At 52.0% G+C, this 20559-nt stretch overlaps 1 protein-coding gene across 1 annotated transcript; it reads right to left on the bottom strand.

Annotated features, from left to right (window-relative positions):
- Positions 1 to 11643: 11643 nt before the first annotated feature.
- Positions 11644 to 19776, bottom strand: TUBB4A (tubulin beta 4A class IVa). Its single transcript, XM_031004243.3, has 4 exons — positions 19587 to 19776; positions 18946 to 19054; positions 18718 to 18828; positions 11644 to 13545 (listed from the first exon to the last, which is right to left on the bottom strand). The coding sequence occupies exons 1-4, from the start codon at positions 19641 to 19643 to the stop codon at positions 12488 to 12490; spliced, it is 1335 nt and encodes a 444-aa protein (XP_030860103.1). The 5' UTR covers positions 19644 to 19776; the 3' UTR covers positions 11644 to 12487.
- Positions 19777 to 20559: the final 783 nt, after the last annotated feature.

Consider the following 20559-nt stretch of genomic DNA (forward strand, 5'->3'; position numbering starts at 1 on the left):
CCCAGTCTCTACTAAAAATACAAAGATTAGCCAGGCTCAGTGGTGGGCGTCTGTAATCCCAGCTACTCAGGAGGCTGAGGCAGAATTACTTGAACCTGGGAGGCGGAGTTTGCAGTGAGCCAATATTGCGCCGCTGTACTCTAGCCTGGGCGACAGAGCAGGACTCTGTCTCAAAAAATCAAAAACAAACAAACAAACAAACAAAAAATTAGCTGGGCATGGTGGCATGTGCCTGTAATCCCAGCTGCTTGGGAGGCTGAAGCAGGAGAATCACTTGAATCCGGGAGGCAGAGGTTGCAGTGAGCCGAGATCATGCCACTGCACTCTAGCCTGGGTGAAAGAGTGAGACTCCATCTCAAAAACAAAAACAAAAACAAAGCAAACAAACAAACAAAAAAATGCAGAGAGAGAGAGACAGAGACACAATAAACAGTTACACAGAGACCACAGCCATTGATACAAACAGAATAACAGAGAAATAGACCCAGATAGATGGAAACACAGCACAGACATAGCTCAAGTAATAACCAGATATAGATATAGCCAAGACCCGGCTGCATGCAGAGAGAGACACAGCTGGACTCACATGACAGCCAGATACTCATGACAGCCCGACACACTCAAGCCGTGCTGCAGACTATGAAAGACACAGGGGCTGGAGGCAGTGGCTCAGTAATCCCAGCACCTTGGGAGGCTGAGGTAGGATTGTTTGAGGCCAGGAGTTAAAGACCAGCCTGAGCAATATAACAAGACCCCATCTTTACAAAAATTAAAACTTTAGCCAGGTGCAGTGGTCCCAGCTATTCCGTAGGCTGAGGCGGGAGGATCCCTTGAGCCCAGGTGGTGGGGGTTGTAGTGAGCTGTGATCGTGCCATTGCACTCCAGCCTGGGCAACGGTGTAAGACCCTATCTCCAAACAAACACAGGAACAAACAAAAACAACCAAAAAGACACAGGCACACAGGTGGACAGATGTAGTCATGTTGAGACAGGATATGTGAACATATCTGCAGGCACAAAAACAGAACATGATATAGTCAGGGTCACACCTACACATGAAATCCTGCAGACAGACTCAGACCACTGTGTGGCCGGGTGCGGTGGCTCACACCTGTAATCCCAGCACTTTGGGAGGCCGAGGTGGGCGGGTCACCTGAGGTCGGGAGTTTGAGACCAGCCTGACCAACATGGAGAAACCCCGTCTCTACTAAAAATACAAAATTAGCCGGGTGTGGTGGTGACACATACTTGTAATCCTAGCTACTCAGGAGGCTGAGGCAGGAGAATTGCTTGAACATGGGAGGCGGAGGTTGTGGTGAGCCAAGATCGTGCCATTGCACTCCAGCCTGGGCATCAAGAGCAAAACTCCATCAAAAAAAAAAAAAAGAAGAAGAAGACATCTCATACCCACAGTCACTGGACACATACAGAGTCAGAATCCCATCAGCCACATCCTCACACAGTCTGATGTACATGTGCTATTGTCCGAATATGTGTCCCTCCAAAATTCGTATGTTGAAACCTAAAGCCCCAAGGCAGTAGTAAGAGGAGCCGAGATCGCGCCATTGCACTCCAGCCTGGGCAAAAAGAGTGAAACTCCGTCTCAAAAAAAAAAAAAAAAAAAAGAGGTGAGGCCTCCGGGAGGTGATGAGGTCAAGAGGTATCCACCCTCAACAGTGGGATTAGTGCCTTTATAAAAGAGGCTTGAGGCCCAGTGCGGTGGCTCTGGCAGGGTGCAGTGGTTCACACCTGTAATCCTAGCACTGTGGGAGGCTGAGGGGGGTGGATTGCTTGAGGCAGAAGTTTGAGACCAGCCTGGGCAGCATGGTGAAACCCCGTCTCTACAAAAAATACAGAAATTAGCTGGGCATGGTGGTGTGCACCTGTAGTCCCAGCTACTTGGGAGGCTGAGTGGGAGGATTGTTTGAACCCAGGAGGCAGAAGTTGCAGTGAGTCAAGATTGCACCACTGCACTGCAGCATGGGCAGCAGAGAGAGACCCTGTCTCGGGAAAATAAAAAAATAAATAAAAAAATAAATAAATAAAAAGAGGTTTGAGCTAGGTGGGGTGATAGCGCCTGTAGTCCCGGCTACTTGGGAGGCTAAGGCAGGAGGATCACTTGAGCCCAGGAGTTCAAGCCTACAGTGAACTTTGATTGCACCACTGCATTCCAGCGGGTGACAGAGCAAGACTCTATGTTTAAAAAAAAAAAAATTAAGGCTGCTATGACAAAATATCTGCAACCTCTGCCTCCCAGGTTCAAGCGATTCTCCTGACTCAGCTTCCCAAGTAGCTGGGACTACAGGTCTGTACCACCATGCGCGGCTATGTAGCTAGCTACTTGGGAGGCTGAGGCAGGAGAATCGCTTGAACCTGGGAGTTGTAGTGAGCCAAGATCGTGCTATTGTACTCCAGCCTGGGTGATAAGAGCGAAACTCCATCCCCCTACCCAAAAAAAAAGAGAGATGGGGTCACACTCTGTCACCCAGGCCGACGTGCAGTGGCGCCATCATAGCTCACTGTAGGCTTGACCTCCTGGGCTCAAGTGATCCTCCCACCTCAGCCCCCTGAGTAGCTGGGACTACAGTTGTGTGCTACTGTACACGCAACTGTTTTTTTTTAAAATTTAATTTAATTTTATTTTTGAGACAGGGTCTCACTCTGTCACCCAGGCTGGAGTGCAGTGGCACGATCTTCACTCATTGCAACCTCTGCCTCCCGGGTTCAAGCGATTCTCCTGCCTCAGCCTCCCAAGTAGCTGGGATTATAGGCGTCTGCCACTGCACCCGGCTAATTTTTGTATTTTTAGTAGAGATGGGGTTTCACCATCTTGGCCAAGCTGGTCTTGGACTCCTGACCTCGTGATCCACTGATCCACCCGCCCCAGCCTCCAAAAGTACTGGGATTACAGCCATGAGCCACCACACCCGGCCTTTTTTTTTTTTTTTTTTTTTTTTTTTTTGTGAGACGGAGCCTTGCTCTGTCACCCAGGCTGGCTGGAGTACAGTGGCGCAATCATTGCAACCTCTGCCTCCTGGGTTCAAGCAATTCTCCTGCCTCAGCCTCCCAAATAGCTGGGATTACAGGTGACCGCCACCATGCCCGGCTAATTTTTGTGTGTGTTTTTAGTAGAGATCTGGTTTCCCCATGTTGGCCAGGCTGGTCTTGAACTCCTGACCTCAAGTGATCTGCCTGCCTTGGCCTCCCAAAGTGCTGGGATTACAGGTATGAGCCACCGTGCCTGGTCGGCTCAGCTAATTTTAAAAAATATTTTTGTAGAGATGGGGTTTCGCTTTATTGCCCGGTCTGGTCTTGAACTTCTGGCCTCCAGCAATCCCCAGGCCTCGGTCTTCCAAAATGAATGGGATTACAAGCACGAGCCACTGTGCCCAGCCTGTTTTTATTTTTATTTTATTTATTTATTTATTTTTTGAGACGAAGTCTCACTCTGTCGCCCAGGCTGGAGTGCAGTGGCGTGATCTTGGCTCACTGCAAGCTCCACTTCCCAGATTTATGGCATTCTCCTGCCTCAGCCTCCCGAGTAGCTGGGACTACAGGTGCCCGCCACCACACCCGGCTAATTTTTTTGTATTTTTAGTAGAGACGGGGTTTCACCGTGTTAGCCAAGGTGGTCTGGATCTCCTGACTTAGTGATTCACCTGCCTCGGTCTCCCAAAGTGCTGGGATTACAGGCATGAGCCACCGGGCCCGGCCGCCTGTTTTTATTTTTTTAATTATTTTAAGAGATGGGGTCTCCCTCTCTGTGTCTCCTGGGCTGGAGTGCAGTGGTACCATTATAGCTCAATGCAACCTCTAACTCCTTGGCTCGAGTGATCCTCCCACCTCAGCCTCGAGCAACTAGGATTATAGGCACAGCCACCACACATCATTAATTTTTTTGTTGTTTTTGAGATGGAGTTTCACTCTTGTTGCCCAGGCTGAGTGCAATGGCACGATCTTAGCTCACTGCAACCTCCGCTTCCCAGGTTCAAGCGATTCTCCTGCCTCAGCCTCCCAAGTAGCTGGGATTATAGACACCCGTCACCACACCTGGCTTATTTTTGTATTTTTAGTAGAGACGGGGTTTCAGCATGTGGCCAGGCTGGTCTGGAACTCCTGACCTCAGGTGATCCATCTGCCTCAGCCTCCTGAAGTGCTGGGATTACAGGTATGAGCCACTGCGCCTAGCCTTTTTATTTTTATTTTTTATTTTTTTTAGAGACAGGGTCTCCATCTGTTGCCCTGGCTGGAGTGCAGTGGTGCGATCATAGCTCACTATAGTCTCGAACTCCTGGGCTCATGTTATCCTCCCATCCCAGCCTCCCAAGGAGCTAGGACTACAGCAATGTGCCACCACACCCAGCTAACTTATTGGAACAATTTTCATAGAGACAGGGTCTTGCTCTGTTGCCTAGGGTGGCCTCAAACTCCTGGCCTCAAGAGATCTTTGTGCTTCAGCCTCCCAAAGTCCTGGGATTACGGGTTTGAGCCACAGTGCCTGGCCGAGCCAGTAGCATTTATCTTCAAATCTCTCTCACTTGCTGGGACTCCTGCTTTTGTCCTCACTTCTCTGACTCTGATCCTCTGTCTCCCTCTTATAAAGACCCTTGTGATTGTATTGGACCCACCCAAATAATTTGCCATAATCCTGTTATCTTAAAATCCTTAACTTGGCCAGGCATGGTGGCTGACGCCTGTAATCCCAGCACTTTGGGAGGCTGAAGCCTGAGGATCTTCTGAGGCCAGAAGTTCAAGACCAGCCTGGGCAATATATCAAGATCCCGTCTCTATAAAAAATCTAAAAAAATAACTGGGTGCAGGCCAGCTGTGGTAGCTCACACCTGTAATCCCAGCACTTTGGGAGGCTGAGGTGGGTGGATCACCTGAGGTCAGCAGTTCAAGACCAGCCTGGCCAACATGGTGAAACCCCATCTCTACTAAAAATATGGAAATTAGCCACGTGTGGTGGCGCATGCCTATAATCCCAGCTACTCGGGAGGTTGAGGCAGGAGAATCGCTTGAACCTGGGAGGTGGAGGTTGCAGTGAGCTGAGATCATGCCATGGCACTCCAGCCTGGGCGACAGAGTCAGACTCCACCTCAAAAAAAAAAAAAAAATTAAAAATTAGCTGGATGTGGTGGTACACGCCTGTAGTTCCGAATCGGGAGGCTGAGGTGGGAGGATTACTTGAGCCCAGAAGGTCGAGGCTGCAGTGAATCATGATCACGCCACTGCTCTCCAGGCAATAGAGTGAGACTCTGTCTCAAAAACAAACACAAAAAAACCTACACCTGGCCGGACACGGTTGCTTGCTCTTGTAATCCCAGCACTTTGGGAGGCCGAGGTGGGTGGATTGCTTGAGCTCAGGGATCCTCCCACCTCAGCCTCTGACCAGCCTGGGTATCATGGTGAAACGCCATCTCTACAGAAAAACTAGCTGGCATGGTGACACATGCCTGTAGTCCCAGCTACTTGGGAGGCTGAGGTAGGAGGATCACTTGAGCCCAGGAAGTCGAGGCTGCAGTAAGCCATGATTGTGCCACTGCGCTCCAGCTTGGGTGACAGAAAGAGACTAAAAAAAAAAAAGTTGAACCCCCCAAAGCAACTGCCTCATCAAAGTTTGGGGAAATACTTAAAAAAAAAAAGAAACAAACAAAACCAGGCTGGGTGTGGTGGCTCACACCTAATCTCAGCATTTTGGGAGGCTAAGGCGGGCTGATCACCTGAGGTCAGGAGTTCGAGACCAGCCCCTGGCCAACATGGTGAAACCCCGTCTCTACTAAAAATACAAAAAAAAATTAGCCGGGTGTGGCTGTGGGTGCCTGTAATCCCAGCTACTTGGGAGGCTGAGGCAGGAGAATCATTTGAACCTGGGAGGTGGAGATTGCAGTGAGCCAAGATCGCACCACTGCACTGCAGCCTGGGCAACAAGAGCGAAACTCTGTCTCAAAAATAAATAAATAGGCCGGGCGCGGTGGCTCACGCCTGTAATCCCAGCACTTTGGGAGGGCGAGGCGGGTGGATCACAAGGTCAGGAGATCAAGACCATCGTGGCTAACACGGTGAAACCCCATCTGTACTAAATATACAAAAAATTAGCCTGGCGTCGTGGCGGGCGCCTGTAGTCCCAGCTACTCGGGAGGCTGAGGCAGGAGAATGGCGTGAACCCGGGAGGCGGAGCTTGCAGTGAGCCGAGATTGCGCCACTGCACTCCAGCCTGGGCAACAGAGCGAGACTGCATCTCAAAAATAAATAAATAAATAAATAAATAAATAATGAATAAACTAAAAACAAAAAACAAAAAAACAAATAAAAAGTCCGTACACTTCTGAGTAGTTAAGTGCCTTGTGCAAGGAAGGAGGATGCTGAGTGGGGAACCCAACCCAGATCTATCCATTATGCTGCTACCTAAATCCTTTGTATTGCTGGTCTCCCACCCAGTGCTGTGCTGTGCTTTGCTGGGCCTGCTGAAGTTGCTGTGGGCTGATGTCCACGCTGCTTCCCTCATGCCTCTCCTTACTCCTGGCTGCAGGGGGACGTAGCAAGAAGACTGAGGCTCCAGCCTGGGTGTCTGGTGTCTAGCATAGAGTGGTGGACGTTACTGCTTGGCTCTCCGCGTGTCCCCCTCTCACCTACCCTTGCCCCTGGCTCGTCTTCCTAATGCAGACGCTGCAAAAAACTCCTCCAAACCCTACATTTCCCAGATGGCTTTGCTGCTCTGTTTCTGGATGCAGAATTGGTTCTACCAATGAGAAATGCTCATGAGAGATTTAGAAAGTGGAAGTGAGGCAGTGTGGGCTTGTGTGTATATCTTGCTGAGAAGCAGGGTTGTGGAGCTATACATTTTATTTTCATGAATTCGTGTTCTTTGTTGGACCCATTTCCAGGTCATAGTTCTGGTAACTGCCTCTTTGTTCTCCACCTTTCTCCCTATACAAAGGAGCTGCTCCTTGGTGACCCACCTCTGTGGTGTCACGAGGGTCCTACCTATTCCGGGGCTGCTCAATCTGTGGTCTTATTCACACATCTTTAGCATCTCCTGAGAACTTGTTAAAAACGCAGAGTCTTGAGCCCCACCCCGGACCTACTTACTGAATCTGCAACTGTGAGGGGGTGGGACTGAAGAAACTGTGCGTTAGCAAGTTGTTCTACTGATTCTTTTGCACGGTAAAATTTGAGAAGCCTACACAGCCCACTCTCTCAGCGTCTTCCAGTGATTTTGCAAGCACCATCGATTCTTGTATTAAGTTCCTGTCTGCTTAATATACCTAGAATGGTCCCCACACGGAACTCCGGCTGCCCGTGTCAGGATTCTAGGGTTCAACTAGCAGGGTTTGAATTCCAGCTCACTGTTTAGTAGCCATGTGACCATGGGCAAGTGGCTTTGTGTGGCAAATTGTAATTTATTCCTTCCTTTTTTCCTTCCCTCCTTTTTTCCTTCCTTCCTTCTTTCCTTCCTTCCTTCCCTCCTTCCTTCCTCGCTCCCTCCCTCCCTTCTTTCCTTCCTTCCTTCCCTCTTTCCTTCCTTCCTTCCTTCCTTCCTTGCTCCCTCCCTCCCTTCTTTCCTTCCTTCCTTCTTTCCTTCCTTCCTCCCTCTTCTCTCCCTCCCTCCCTTCCTTCCTTCCCTCCTTCCTGTCTTCCTGTCTTCTTGCCTTCTTCTTTTCTTCCTTCCTTCCTTCTTTCCTTCCCTCCTTTCTTTTCTCTCTCTCTTTCTTTTCTTTCTTTCCTTCTTTTTTTGAGACAGAGTCTCACTCTGTTGCCCAGGCTGAAGTGCAATGGCACGATCTCAGCTCACTTCAACCTCTGCCTCCCAGGTTCAAGTGATTCTCCTGCCTCAGCCTCCTGAGTAGCTGGGATTACAGGTGCGTGCCACCATACCCAGCTAATTTTTTGTGCCTTTAGTAGAGATGGGGTTTCACCATGTTGGCCAGGCTGGTATTGAACTCCTGACCTCGTGATCCACCCGCCTCAGCCTCTCAAAGTGCTGGGATTACAGGTGTGAGCCACCGTGCCCAGTACATTCCCCTCCCCTCCCCTCACTTCCCCTCCCCTCCCCTTCCGTTCCCTTCCCTTTCTTTTCTCCCACAGTGTCTCACTCTGTCACCCAGGCTGTCGTGCAGTGGTGCAATTACAGCTCAGCTCACTGCAGCCTTGACCTCCTTGGCCTGGGTGATTCTCCCACCTTGGCCTGCTGAGTAGCTGGGGCTACAGTTGTGCACCACCACAGCGAGTTATTATTATTATTATTATTATTATTATTATTATTTTGTATTTTTTGTAGAGACAGGGTTTTGCCATGTTGCTCAAGCTGGATTCAAACTCCTGGACTCAAGTAATCTGCCTGCCTTGGCCTCCCAAAATTTTGTGATTACAGGAGTGAGCCACCGCACCTGGCCAAAAATTTGTAATTTCTAAAGATGGCCATGGCTCTATTACTCACCCTATGTGCTCTTCTAGAATCTTGCCACTCTACCATCAAGAGCTGGAGTGTGGGTTGGGCATGGTGGAACATGCCTGTAATCCCAGCATTTTGGGAGGCCAAGGCGGGTGGATCACCTGAGGTCAGGAGTTTGAGACCAGCCTGGTCAACATGGTGAAACCCCATCTCTACTAAAAATACAAAAATTAGCTGGGTGTAGTGGTGGGTGCCTATAATCTCAGCTACTCAGGAGGCTGAGGCAAGATAATTGCTTGAGCCTAGGAGGTGGAGATTGCAGTGAACCAAGATCATGCCATTGCACTCCAGCCTGGGCGACAAGGGTGAAACTCTAACAAAACAAAACAAAACAAAACAAAAGAAAATAAAAGAGCTGGAGGATGGACCAAGTGTGGTGGCTCATGCCTGTAATCCCAGCACTTTGGGAGGCTGAGGCAGGAGACTAGCCTGGGTGACAAAGTGAGACCCTATCTCTAATGTCTACTAACAATACAAAAAAATTAACCAGATGTGGTGACATGTGCCTGTAGTCCTAGTGACTCTGGAGGCTGAGGTGGGAGGATTGCTTGAGCCCAGGAGTTTGAGGTTTCAATGAACCATGATCACACCACTGCACTCTACCCTGGGTGACAGAGTGAGGTCCTGTCTCAAAAAGAAAAGAGCTGGAGTCTGTACTTCATCCCCTTGAATCTGAAAAAGGCTTAGTGACTGCCTTGTTGGTGAGTCCTGAATAAGTGACACTGTATGACTTCTGAAGTTAGGTCATAAAAATGCAATCCATTTTTTTTTGCATTTACTTCTGTCCTGCTCTCTTGGGGTGTTTGCTCTGGGGGAACCTGGCAGCCATGTTGTGAGGAAGCCCAAGGGGACTATGGAGAGACACTAAGGTCTTTGTTCTCCTTACTCCTGCTGAGCCCCCAGCTGATAATTGGCACCACCTGGCCAGTCTGTTGTGAGCCACCTTGGAAGTAGATCCCTCTACCTCTGGCTAAGATGCTCTGGCTAATGTCATAGGGAGCCTAAATGAACTGCCTCGCCAATCCTTGCTCAGATTACAGATTTGGGAGCAAAATAAATACCTGTTTTTGTCTTAAGTCACTAAGTTTTGGGGGATTGTTTGTTACACAGCAAAAGCTAACTGATAACGCTCTTCTCTCTCTAAACCTTGGCTTGGAAGGGGGATAGAAGCTTAGGCCTTCCAGGGTTGGTGTGAGGCTTGCATGAAATGAGGCATGAGTCATGCACACAGAAAAGTTTCATGTGGGTGAGCTGTGTTGTTACTCTGGCAAGATTGCCACTTGGGTGCCAGCTCAGGCTGCCATCTTCCTGGCACCCTTCCCTAGAGATTCCCCTTCCTGCCTTCCATATTTGCAAGGTGCTGCACAGAGAACAGCAGCACCTCTGCCACCAAGCACCCACTCTGTGCTCCTGAGATCTCCTCAGATCCTCACGAACAATTCTGAGGTGGGTGTGTCAGAGACGTGTGAACCAGAACAACTCCATCTTGAATAGGAGCTGGGTAAAATGAGGCTGAGACCTGAGACCTACTGGGCTGCATTCCCAGATGGTTAAGGCATTCTAACTCACAGGATGAGATCGGCATAAGATACAGGTCATAAAGACCTTGCTGATAAAATACGTTGCAGTAGGCTGGGCGCGGTGGCTCACGCCTATAATCCCGGCACTTTGGGAGGCCGAGGCGGGTGGATCGCGAGGTCAGGAGATCAAGACTATCCCGGCTAACACGGTGAAACCCCGTCTCTACTAAAAATAGAAAAAATTAGCTGGATGTGGTGGTGGGCGCCTGTAGTCTTAGCTACTCGGGAGGCTGAGGCAGGAGAATGGCATGAACCCGGGAGGTGGAGCTTGCAGTGAGCCGAGATCGCGCCACTGTACTCCAGCCTGGGCAACGGAGTGAGACTCTGTCTCAAAAACGACAACAACAACAAAGCAAAGCAAAACAAAACAAACAAACAAACAAACAAAAAATAGGTTGCAGTAAGGAAGCTGGTCAAAACCCACCCAGAACCAAGATGATGATGAATGACCTCTGGTTGTCCTCACTGCTACACTCCCACCAGCGCCATGACAGTTTACAGATGCCACGGCCATGTCAGGAAGTTACCCTACATGGTCTAAAAAGGGGAGGCATGAATAATCCACCCCTTGTCTAGCATATCATCAAGAAAAAAACATAAAAATGGGCAACCAGCGGTTCTCGTCTGTGGAGCAGCCATTCTTTGTCTTTTTTTTTTTTTTTTTTTGATACAGAGTCTTGCTCTGTCACCCAGGCTGGAGTACAGTGGCGCCATCTCAGCTGACTGCAACCTCTGCCTCCCAGGTTCAAGTGATTCTCCTGCCTCAGCCTCCCAAGTAGCTGGAACTACCGGCGCCTGCCACCACGCCCAGGTAATTTCTGCATTTTTAGTAGAGTTGGGGTTTCACCGTGTTGGTCGGGCTGGTCTCTCCTGGCCTCAGGTGATCCACCCACCTCAGCCTCCCAAAGTGTTGGGATTACAGGCATGAGCCACTGCACCTGGCTCCTTTATTTATTTATTTAATTGTTATTATTTTTTGAGACGGAGTGTCACTCTGTTGCCCGGCTGGTGTGCAGTGGCATTATCTTGGCTCACTGCAACCTCTGCCTCTCAGGTTCAAGTGATTCTCCTGTCAGCCTTCGGAGTACCTGGGACTACAGGCGCCCACCACCACGCCCTGCGAATTTTTTTATTTTTAGTAGAGATGGGATTTTGCCATGTTGACCAGGCTGGTCTCTCCTGGCCTCAGGTGATCCACCCGCCTCAGCCTTCCAGTGTTGGGATTACAGGTGTGAGCCACCGTGCCCCACCCCTTTACTTTCTTAATAAACGTGCTTTTACTTTATGGACTTGTCCTGAATTCTTTCTTGAGTGAGATCCAAGAACCCTCTCTTGGGGTCTGGATTGGGACCCCATTCCTATAACAGTTGTGGGGGGATCCTGGGGGAAAACATACGATCCCATTTTACAGGTGGGAAGACCGAGGCTGAGAGAGGGCAAGTGGCTTAGTCAAAACCTCAGGGTTAGTGGGTGGCCTAGCCTGGCCCGTCTGATCCCTCCCCAGCACGCCCCCCACCCAGAGATGAGATGTCATCGGTACCCTCCTCCATCCTGTAGAGAAAAGCCTGCACTTGCTGTAAGAGAGGAAAGAGGAATTCGGCAGAAACATCCATGACAACAATTTATTTATTTACTGAGGGTGAGGCAGGGAAGCGGGGAGGGAAGGCAGGGGTGACCTCTCTTCCTCACAGGCACCAGGCCTCGTTTCTCTCCCAGATAAGCTAAGGTCGGCAGGGGCTGAGGGGAGTGAGGCAGGGAGGGTGCATGGGGCCTGTGGGAGCCACAGAGAAGCTGGGGTCAGAGGTCGGAGCTGATGCTGTGGGGGGTGGGGGGTGAAAGGTGAGGCAAGGTCAAAGGTGAACTGCAGCTCGGAGGGAGGGGTCCAATGTAAACCAGGACTTACAGGTGTAGAAGTAAAATGGGACTCATAGAGGGTGAAACAGAAGTTGGAGTCAGAGGGGATTCAGAGATCAAAGAGAAGTTGGGGTCAGAGGTAGGAGCTGGGGCTCAGGTGGGGGGTTAAAGGTGAGGCAAGGTCAGAGGTGAAGTGCAGCTCAGAGGGAGGGGTCAAACATAAACCAGAACTTATAGGTCTAGAGGTAAAATGGGATTCATGGGGGGCAGGGGTCAAAGGTGAAGCAGAAGTCGGGGTGAAGGAGGGTCTGCAAAGTTAAAGGTGCGGTTTCCAGAGTCAGAAGGGGTGAAGCGGGGCTCCTCCTGGGAATGTCAAGGTTGGAAGAGCTCAAGGGGGTTAAAGATAAATTAGGGCTCAAAGGGGAGCCAGGGTCGGAGATGAAGTAGCCAGAGGTAAAGCGAGCTCCAAAGGTATTGTTAGGGTCAGGGGGGAGTCAGCCTTGGAGGGAAAGCGGGGCTCTAGGGGTCAGAGATGGGGGGCCTAGCGGATCAAAGGTCAGAAGCCTCGAGGGGACAGGTGGGAAGCGATGGGAGCAGCCTAGGCCACCTCCTCCTCCGCCTCCTCCTCGAACTCGCCCTCCTCGGCCGTGGCGTCCTGGTACTGCTGGTACTCAGATACCAGGTCATTCATGTTGCTCTCGGCCTCGGTGAACTCCATCTCGTCCATGCCCTCGCCCGTGTACCAGTGCAGGAAGGCCTTGCGCCGGAACATGGCCGTGAACTGCTCGGAGATGCGCTTGAACAGCTCCTGGATGGCCGTGCTGTTGCCGATGAAGGTCGCGGCCATCTTCAGGCCGCGGGGCGGGATATCGCACACGGCCGTCTTCACGTTGTTGGGGATCCACTCCACGAAGTAGCTGCTGTTCTTGCTCTGCACGCTCAGCATCTGCTCGTCCACCTCCTTCATGGACATGCGGCCCCGGAACACGGCGGCCACGGTCAGGTAGCGGCCGTGGCGCGGGTCGCACGCCGCCATCATGTTCTTGGCATCGAACATCTGCTGGGTGAGCTCGGGCACCGTCAGGGCCCGGTACTGCTGGCTGCCCCGGCTGGTCAGGGGTGCGAAGCCGGGCATGAAGAAGTGCAAGCGAGGAAAGGGGACCATGTTGACGGCCAGCTTGCGCAGGTCGGCGTTCAGCTGGCCCGGGAAGCGCAGGCAGGTGGTGACCCCGCTCATGGTGGCCGACACCAGGTGGTTGAGGTCCCCGTAGGTGGGGGTGGTCAGCTTGAGGGTGCGGAAACAGATGTCGTAGAGTGCCTCGTTGTCGATGCAGTAGGTCTCATCCGTATTCTCCACCAGCTGGTGCACAGACAGCGTGGCGTTGTAGGGCTCCACCACCGTGTCTGACACTTTGGGCGAGGGCACCACGCTGAAGGTGTTCATGATGCGGTCTGGGAACTCCTCGCGGATCTTACTGATGAGCAGCGTGCCCATTCCGGACCCTGTGCCACCCCCCAGCGAGTGGGTCAGCTGGAAGCCCTGAAGGCAGTCGCAGCTCTCGGCCTCCTTCCGGACTACGTCAAGGACAGCGTCCACCAGCTCTGCGCCCTCCGTGTAGTGCCCCTTTGCCCAGTTGTTGCCGGCTCCGGATTGGCCTAGAGAGGGAAGGGGAGGGGACACACATGCAGTTATGGGGAGCCCCAACCCTTGACTCTGTCTCTCCACCACCTGGAGGGCCTCTAGTAGTTGAATACTAGTAACTATCAAAAATAATAACAAATAGCCGGGTGCGGTGGCTCACACCTGTAATCCCAGCACTTTGGGAGGCCGAGGTGGGCGGATCATGAGGTCAGGAGATCGAGACCATCCTGGCTAACATGGTGAAACCCCATCTCTACTAAAATCACAAAAAAAATTAGCCGGGCGTGGTGGCGGGCGCCTGTAGTCCTAGCTACTCGGGAGGCTGAGGCAGGAGAATGGCGTGAACCCAGGAGGCGGAACTTGCAGTGAGCCGACATTGTGCCACTGCACTGCAGCCTGGGCAATAGAGCGAGACTCTGTCTCAAAATAATAATAATAGTAATAATTATAGCCAGGTGTGCTGGTGGGCGATTGTAGTCCCTGGCTACTCGGGAGGCTAAGGCAAGAGAATTGCTTGAACCTGGGAGGAGGAGGCTGCAGGGAGCCAAGATTGAGCCACTGCACTCCAGCCTGGGCGACGGAGTGAGACTCCATCTCAAAAACACACACACACACAAAACACTCCCCCGCCCCCTGCCTAAAAAAAAAACCAAGACTGGGCACGGTGGCTCATGCCTGTAATCCTAACACTTTGGGAGGCAGAGGTGGGAGGATTGCTTGAGCCCAGCAGTTCAAGACTAGCCTGGGCAACATAGTGAGGCCATGTCTCTACAAAAAAAAAAATATATATATAATATATATATAATATATAATACATATAATATAATATATAATATATATAAAATATATAAAATATATATTATATATATTATATTATATATAATATATATTATATATAATATATATATAATATATATTATATATATAATATATAATATATATATAATATATATATTATATATTATATATATAAATTAGCCAGTCGTGGTGGCACGCCTGTAGTACCAGTTACTAGGGGGGCTCAGGTGGGAGATTGCTTGAGCCTAGGAGTTGGAGGCTGCAGTGAGCTATGATCACACCATTGCAGCCTGGGAGACAGAGCAAGACCCTGTCTCTAAAACAAATAAATAATAACAACAATAAAAAGATTAATATTTAACATCATTATTATTATTATCATTTTCAGGCAGGGTCTTGGTATGTTGCCCAGGCTGGAGTACAGAGGTGCAATCATGGCTCACTGCAGCCTTGACTTCCCAGGTTCAAGTGATCCTCCTGCCCCAGCCGTTTGAGTAGCTGGGACTACAGGCTTATGCTACCAGATCTGGCTAATTTTTGTATTTTTTTTTTGTAGAGGTGGGGTTTCGTCATGTTGCCCAGGCTGGTCTTGAACTCCTGAGCTGGAGCAATCCACCTGCCATGGCCTCCTAAAGTGCTGGGATTACAGGCGTGAGCCACCATGCTTGGCCTGTGTTTTCTTGTTAATCATGTTTATTGTCTGCAAGCTCACTGTGGAATGCAAGCTCCCGGAGGAAAAGAATCAGTATTAGAATATTGGCCAGGCACGGTGGCTCATGCCTGTAATCCAGCACTTAGGGAGGCCGAGGCGGGCAGATTGCGAGGTTAGGAGATCGAGACCATCCTGGCTAACACAGTGAAACCCTGTCTCTACTGAAAATACAAAAAATTGGCTGGGCGAGGTGGCGGGCGCCTGTAGTCCCAGCTACTCGGGAGGCTGAGCCTGCAGTGAGCCGAGATCGTGCCACTGCACTCCAGCCTGGGCGACAGCAAGACTCCGTCTGAAAAAAAAAAAAAAAAAAAGAATATTGGCCAGGCGTGGTGGCTCACGCTTGTAATCCCAGCACTTTGGGAGGCCGAGGCGGGCGGATAGCGAGGTCAGGAGATCAAGACTATCCCGGCTAACACGGTGAAACCCCATCTCTACTAAAAATAGAAAAAATTAGCTGGATGTGGTGGTGGGTGCCTGTAGTCTCAGCTACTCGGGAGGCTGAGGCAGGAGAATGGTGTGAACCCAGGAGGTGGAGCTTGCAGTGAGCCGAGATCACGCCACTGCACTCCAGCCTGAGTGAGACTTCGTCTCAAAAAAAAAAAAAAATTGAATAAAAAAAAGAATATTGGCCAGTATTACTGTGAACAGCTAACGTTTTCTTTCACCCCTCATCTGTCTCCACCTTAGTTCAGCTGCAGCATCACCCTCCTGGATAAGTTCAATTCCCTCTGTCCTGGTCCCCTGGCTCCTACCCTTATCACCCAGTCTGTCCTCTCCACAGAACCCACAAGAGGACACCTGAGAGCAAGTAAGTCAGGTCCCGTCCCTCCTCTGCCTACAGCCCTCCATGGCTCCCACCTGCCTTGGGGTCAAAGCCCAAATCCTCCCTGCAGGCCACAAGGCCCTGCCGGACCTGTCCCATCCCCTCCCTCACTCTGCTTCAGCCGCAGCTGTTACTCCAGCTTTCCAGGTGTGGTCCTGCCCTGGGGCCTTTGCACTAGTGGCTCGGCTGCTTAGAATGCTTTCCCCCCAGGTATTCACCTGACTTTTTCCTCACTTCCTTCAGGTCTCAGCTCAATGCCACATCCTCAGAGAAGCCACCTCTGGTCACCCCCTCCCTCCTCCTCCCGAGCCTGGTGGTTTAGACTGCAGATTCTCGGGACTGACAAGACAAACTGTGTGACCTTGGACAAGTGACTTCCCCTTTCTGATCTGTTGGAAGATTTCAAAACATAATGATGCAGTTTTGTGGCCGTGGCCCATCATAGGTCCTTGGGAAGTGGCTGGGTGAAATCAAGATGAAATGAGATTGGCCAAATGGTGTGAGTGATTTCAGGAGGACCACAGAGGGCTTACGGTTGGGCCAAGAGATTCTATGGCCTCTGGGTGGCCAGGGGGTGGGAGGAGCATTAAAAGTGTGGGCTCAGACCAGGCGCGGTTGCTCATGCCTGTAATCCCAGCACTTTGGGAAGCAGAGACAGGCAGATCACCTGAGAGGTCAGGAATAGGAGACCAGCCTGGCCAACATGGCGAAACCCCGTCACTATTAAAAATACAAAAAATTAGCTAGGTGTGGTGATGCGTGCCTGCAGTCCCAGCTACTCGTGAGGCAGGAGAATCGCTTGAATCTGGGAGGTGGAGGTTGCGTCACTACACTCCAGCCTGGGCAACGGAGACTCCGTCTCAAAAAAAAAAAAAAAAAAAGCGTGGACCTAGTAGTCAGACCCTCTGGCTCCTGACAGCCCCAGTGGCTTGCGGTGTGACTTTCTGCAAGTGACCTAACGTCTCTGTGCCTCTGTTTTCTCACCTGTAAAATGGAAGTAAGAGGCGAGTTGCGGAAAAGATTCAGAGAGGCAGGACAGGTCCTGCATTTAGCACGTCTTACATGCTGGGAGTATTGGAGGCGGGTGGAGCCAGGGTGGGGACATGCAGCCAGCTGGAGCCATGAAAGCTTTCCCGGAAGGATTGTCCCAGGGTGTGGACACCCCACTATCTTCACATATGCTGTTGCCTCCGTCTTAAACATCTTTCCTCCCTTCCATGCCCTTTGGCCAGTCCAAATCCTACTCACATTCTAGACTGCAGATAGTAATGAAAACAACGACAAATGCTTATTTACCTCTTTCTCTGTGTCAGGCATTGTTCTAAACTCTTTACACATATTCATGACTTTAAGCCTCACAATTTTTTTTTTTTTTCTTTTTTGGAGACGAAGTTTCACTCTTGTTGCCCACACTGGAGTGCAGTGTCATGATCTTGGCTCACCACAACCTCTGCCGTTCAAGCAATTCTCCTGCCTCAGCCTCCCGAGTAGCTGGGATTACAGGCATGTGCCACCATGCCTGGCTAATTTTTTATTTTTAGTAGAGATGGGGTTTCTCCATGTTAGTCAGGCTGGTCTCAAACTCCCGACCTCAGGTGATCCACCCGCCTCGGCCTCCCAAAGTGCTGGGATTATAGGTGTGAGCCATTGTGCCCGCCCTGAGCCTCACAATTCTAACAGTTAGCATTTTAGAATCCCTGTTTTATTTGATCTTTTTTAGAGATGGGGTCTCACGCCATCGCTCAGGCTGGAGTGCAGTGGCACCATCGTAGCTCACGGCAGCCTCAACCTCCCAGGCTCAAGTGATTCTCCTACCTTAGCTTCACGAGTAACTGTGATTACAGGTGCACACCACCTCACTCAGCTAATTAAAATTTTTTTCTTTTTGTAGAGACAGGGTCTCACCGTGGTGCCCAGGCTGGTCTCGAACTCCTGACCTCAAGCTCTCTTCCTGACTCAGCCTCCCAAAGTCCTGGGTTTACAGGCATGAACCACCATGCCCAGTGAAATCCCTGTCTTAAAGACGATGAGGCCGGGCAAGGTGGCTCATGCTTGTAATCCAGCACTTTGGGAGCTGAGTTGGGTGGATCGTTTGAGTCCTGGAGTTTGAGACCAGCCTGGGCAACATAGAGAGACCCGCCTCTCTACAAAGAAAACTAAAAAATTAGCTGGGTGTGGTGGTGCATGCCTGTAGGTCCAGCTACTTGGGAGACTGAGGCAAGAGGATCACGTGTGCCCAGAGGTGGAGGCGGCAGTGAGCCGTGATCATGCCACTGCACTCTAGCCTGGGTGACAGCAGGACAGACAGACCCTGTCTGAAAAAAAAAAGAGGATTTTTGAGGCCCAGAAAGGCTGAGGAGCCCATCCTAAGTTATCCATCTGAATCAACCCCTGGCAGAGCTTTACTTATTTATCTCCTTTGTGGCCTATCACCTTCTACCAGAATGTGAGCTGCACTAGGGCAGAGAGGGAGCTCCGGCTGTTTGATTCTTACCTGCATCTCCAGCTTCTAGAACAGGGCCTGGTATGCAGTGAGTGCTCACTGTTTGTTGAATGCATGAAGTGGCAGAATTGGGATGTGCACCCAGGCAGTCTGGTTCCGGTTCAGACCGTTGAATTAAAATGCCACCTCCTCCAGGAAGACTTCCCTGAATCCTTCTCTGTATCCGCCCTCCTCAGGGCTCTCACAGTGGCCTGAGCATCCCCTCATCACAGCCCTGGATGCAGGGCTGGTGCCTGGTGCCCTGTCCACCCCATCTCTGGTCTGTGGGCCCTGGTGGTGGCTGTTGACTCTGTGGTGTTAGCAGGAATAAGGAGGTTTTCCAGCCTCTGGATCCCTGCTGGGGGACTCACCAAACACGAAGTTGTCTGGCCGAAAGATCTGACCGAAGGGGCCGGAACGGACAGAGTCCATGGTGCCAGGTTCCAGGTCCACCAGCACCGCTCTGGGGACATAATTTCCTCCTGCAGGGAAACAGATGGAGGGCAGTTCGGTGCGTGCCAGGAACCACAGGTGCCCGGTAGCATCCTGTTCCCTCCCAGCTGCCCCTTCCCACCTGGAAGGTGCCTCCTTCGCCCTACCTGTGGCCTCGTTGTAGTACACGTTGATCCTCTCCAGTTGCAGGTCACTGTCCCCATGGTATGTGCCTGTGGGGTCGATGCCATGTTCGTCACTGATAACCTCCCAAAACTAGAGAGAGAGGTGGTCGGAAGAGTTGAGAGAGGGGAAGCCGGTGGCCAAGCCGAGGACTGCCCCCAGCCCCCAACTAGCTCCCTAGCTGCCACCTCTCCCCCAGCAAGGTGAACGGGGGACCTAGAGGCATGGTGTCGGGGCGAGGATGAGGCAGCAAGAAGGAGCGGTGGGGGCGGGGTGCAGCCGAGTCAGCACCCAGCGGGGCCGGCTGGTGCCAGCGCACCCAGGCTGCAGCCCGGGGGAGGCACGGGGGCTCTTTGTGCGTGAGGAGGGGACAGTGGCCCAGCTGTGGGCCCAGCTGTGACAGGCGGACAGAAGGCTGGCTCCCACTCTCCGCAGCCTCTTTGTTCCCAGCCTGGCCCTGCCACCCCCACCCCGCGACCCTTCCCCCAAGGCCCCTGGGGCGCGCTGGCCTCCTGGGGACCTCATTCCTCTCCAAAGACTCCCAGGTTGGGGGGTGCTCCGGGGACCGACCCCGCGCTGCTCCCCGGGGCCGCCACTGCCTCCCCGGGCCCCGTCCCCCGAGCACCTTGGCCCCGATCTGGTTGCCGCACTGGCCGGCCTGCAGGTGCACGATCTCCCGCATGGCGGTGGCGCTGAGGGTGGACGCGGCGACGGTGGCGCGAGCGCGGGGAGCTGCGGCGGCGGCGCGGGTGGAAGATGCGGCGGAGACGGCGGAGCACGGTCCCTGCGCCCCCGGGAGCCGCTATATGAGCGGGCGGGGCACGCGTCACGGCCGGTCACCCTCCCGCTCCGCCCCTTGGTCCCGCCCCGGGATGATGGAGGGGGCTGGGGTGGGGGGAGGTGGTGCGGGGACCTCCCTCCCCAGGGGGCCTCCCAGAGAAGTCCGGGACGCCACGTGCTCCGACCCCTGCCTTGGGGGTGAGGCCCCTTAGGGAGCCACCAGTGCCGTCTCCCCCGTCCCAGCCCCCAGCCAGGCTTGGCCACCCGCAGAAATTGGGCGGAGGAAGGGAGGGGAGCGCCTGGTAAACAGGCATCTGAGAAGTCCTGCTCCTCCCCCTTAGCCTCCACCCTCCCGCCCCAGGCCTTGCCTCAGTTTCTCGGTCCGCAGCCCCCCTTCTCATTCTATTTAGACCGCATTCGCCAGAATCCTTGCAGTAACCGCGAGCCCTCCCAGTGGGCTGGGGACTCCGGAACGGCGATCTGGTTTGCGGGTGGGGGGCGGTAGGTTCCCGAAGGGCTTGTCCTGGAGCTGCATAGTAAAACCACAATTTTCCTCCCATGATTGGGTGCAGATGCTGGTGGGCTCCCCTGGTACACCTCTACTGGGCGTTGAGCTCGTCCCAGGTGGGGTCACCCCCAGCCTGGCCTAAGGAGGAGAGTGGAGGAGTAAGACAGCTGGGTTCATATTGGGAGGGGGACAGTGAGTCCCCAGGGCTGCCTCGCTTTCCCAAAATAACACCCCTCCTCTCCAGTATTGTAATTTATCTTTATCTATATCTATATCCTTTTTTTTTTTTTTTTTTTTTTGAGACAGAGTT

This window comes from Gorilla gorilla, chromosome 20 (assembly GCF_029281585.2).
Source record: "Gorilla gorilla gorilla isolate KB3781 chromosome 20, NHGRI_mGorGor1-v2.1_pri, whole genome shotgun sequence".
NCBI lineage: Eukaryota > Metazoa > Chordata > Mammalia > Primates > Hominidae > Gorilla > Gorilla gorilla.

Bases quoted from the DNA above. Each gene is read 5' to 3' on its own strand.
- TUBB4A (XM_031004243.3), bottom strand. From the start codon at position 19,643: ATGCGGGAGATCGTGCACCTGCAGGCCGGCCAGTGCGGCAACCAGATC. The intron at 19,055-19,586 runs GTGCTCGGGGGA...CTCTCTCTCTAG, and splicing joins GCAACCAGATCGGGGCCAAG to TTTTGGGAGGTTATCAGTGA. The intron at 18,829-18,945 runs GTAGGGCGAAGG...GTTTCCCTGCAG, and splicing joins GTACTACAACGAGGCCACAG to GAGGAAATTATGTCCCCAGA.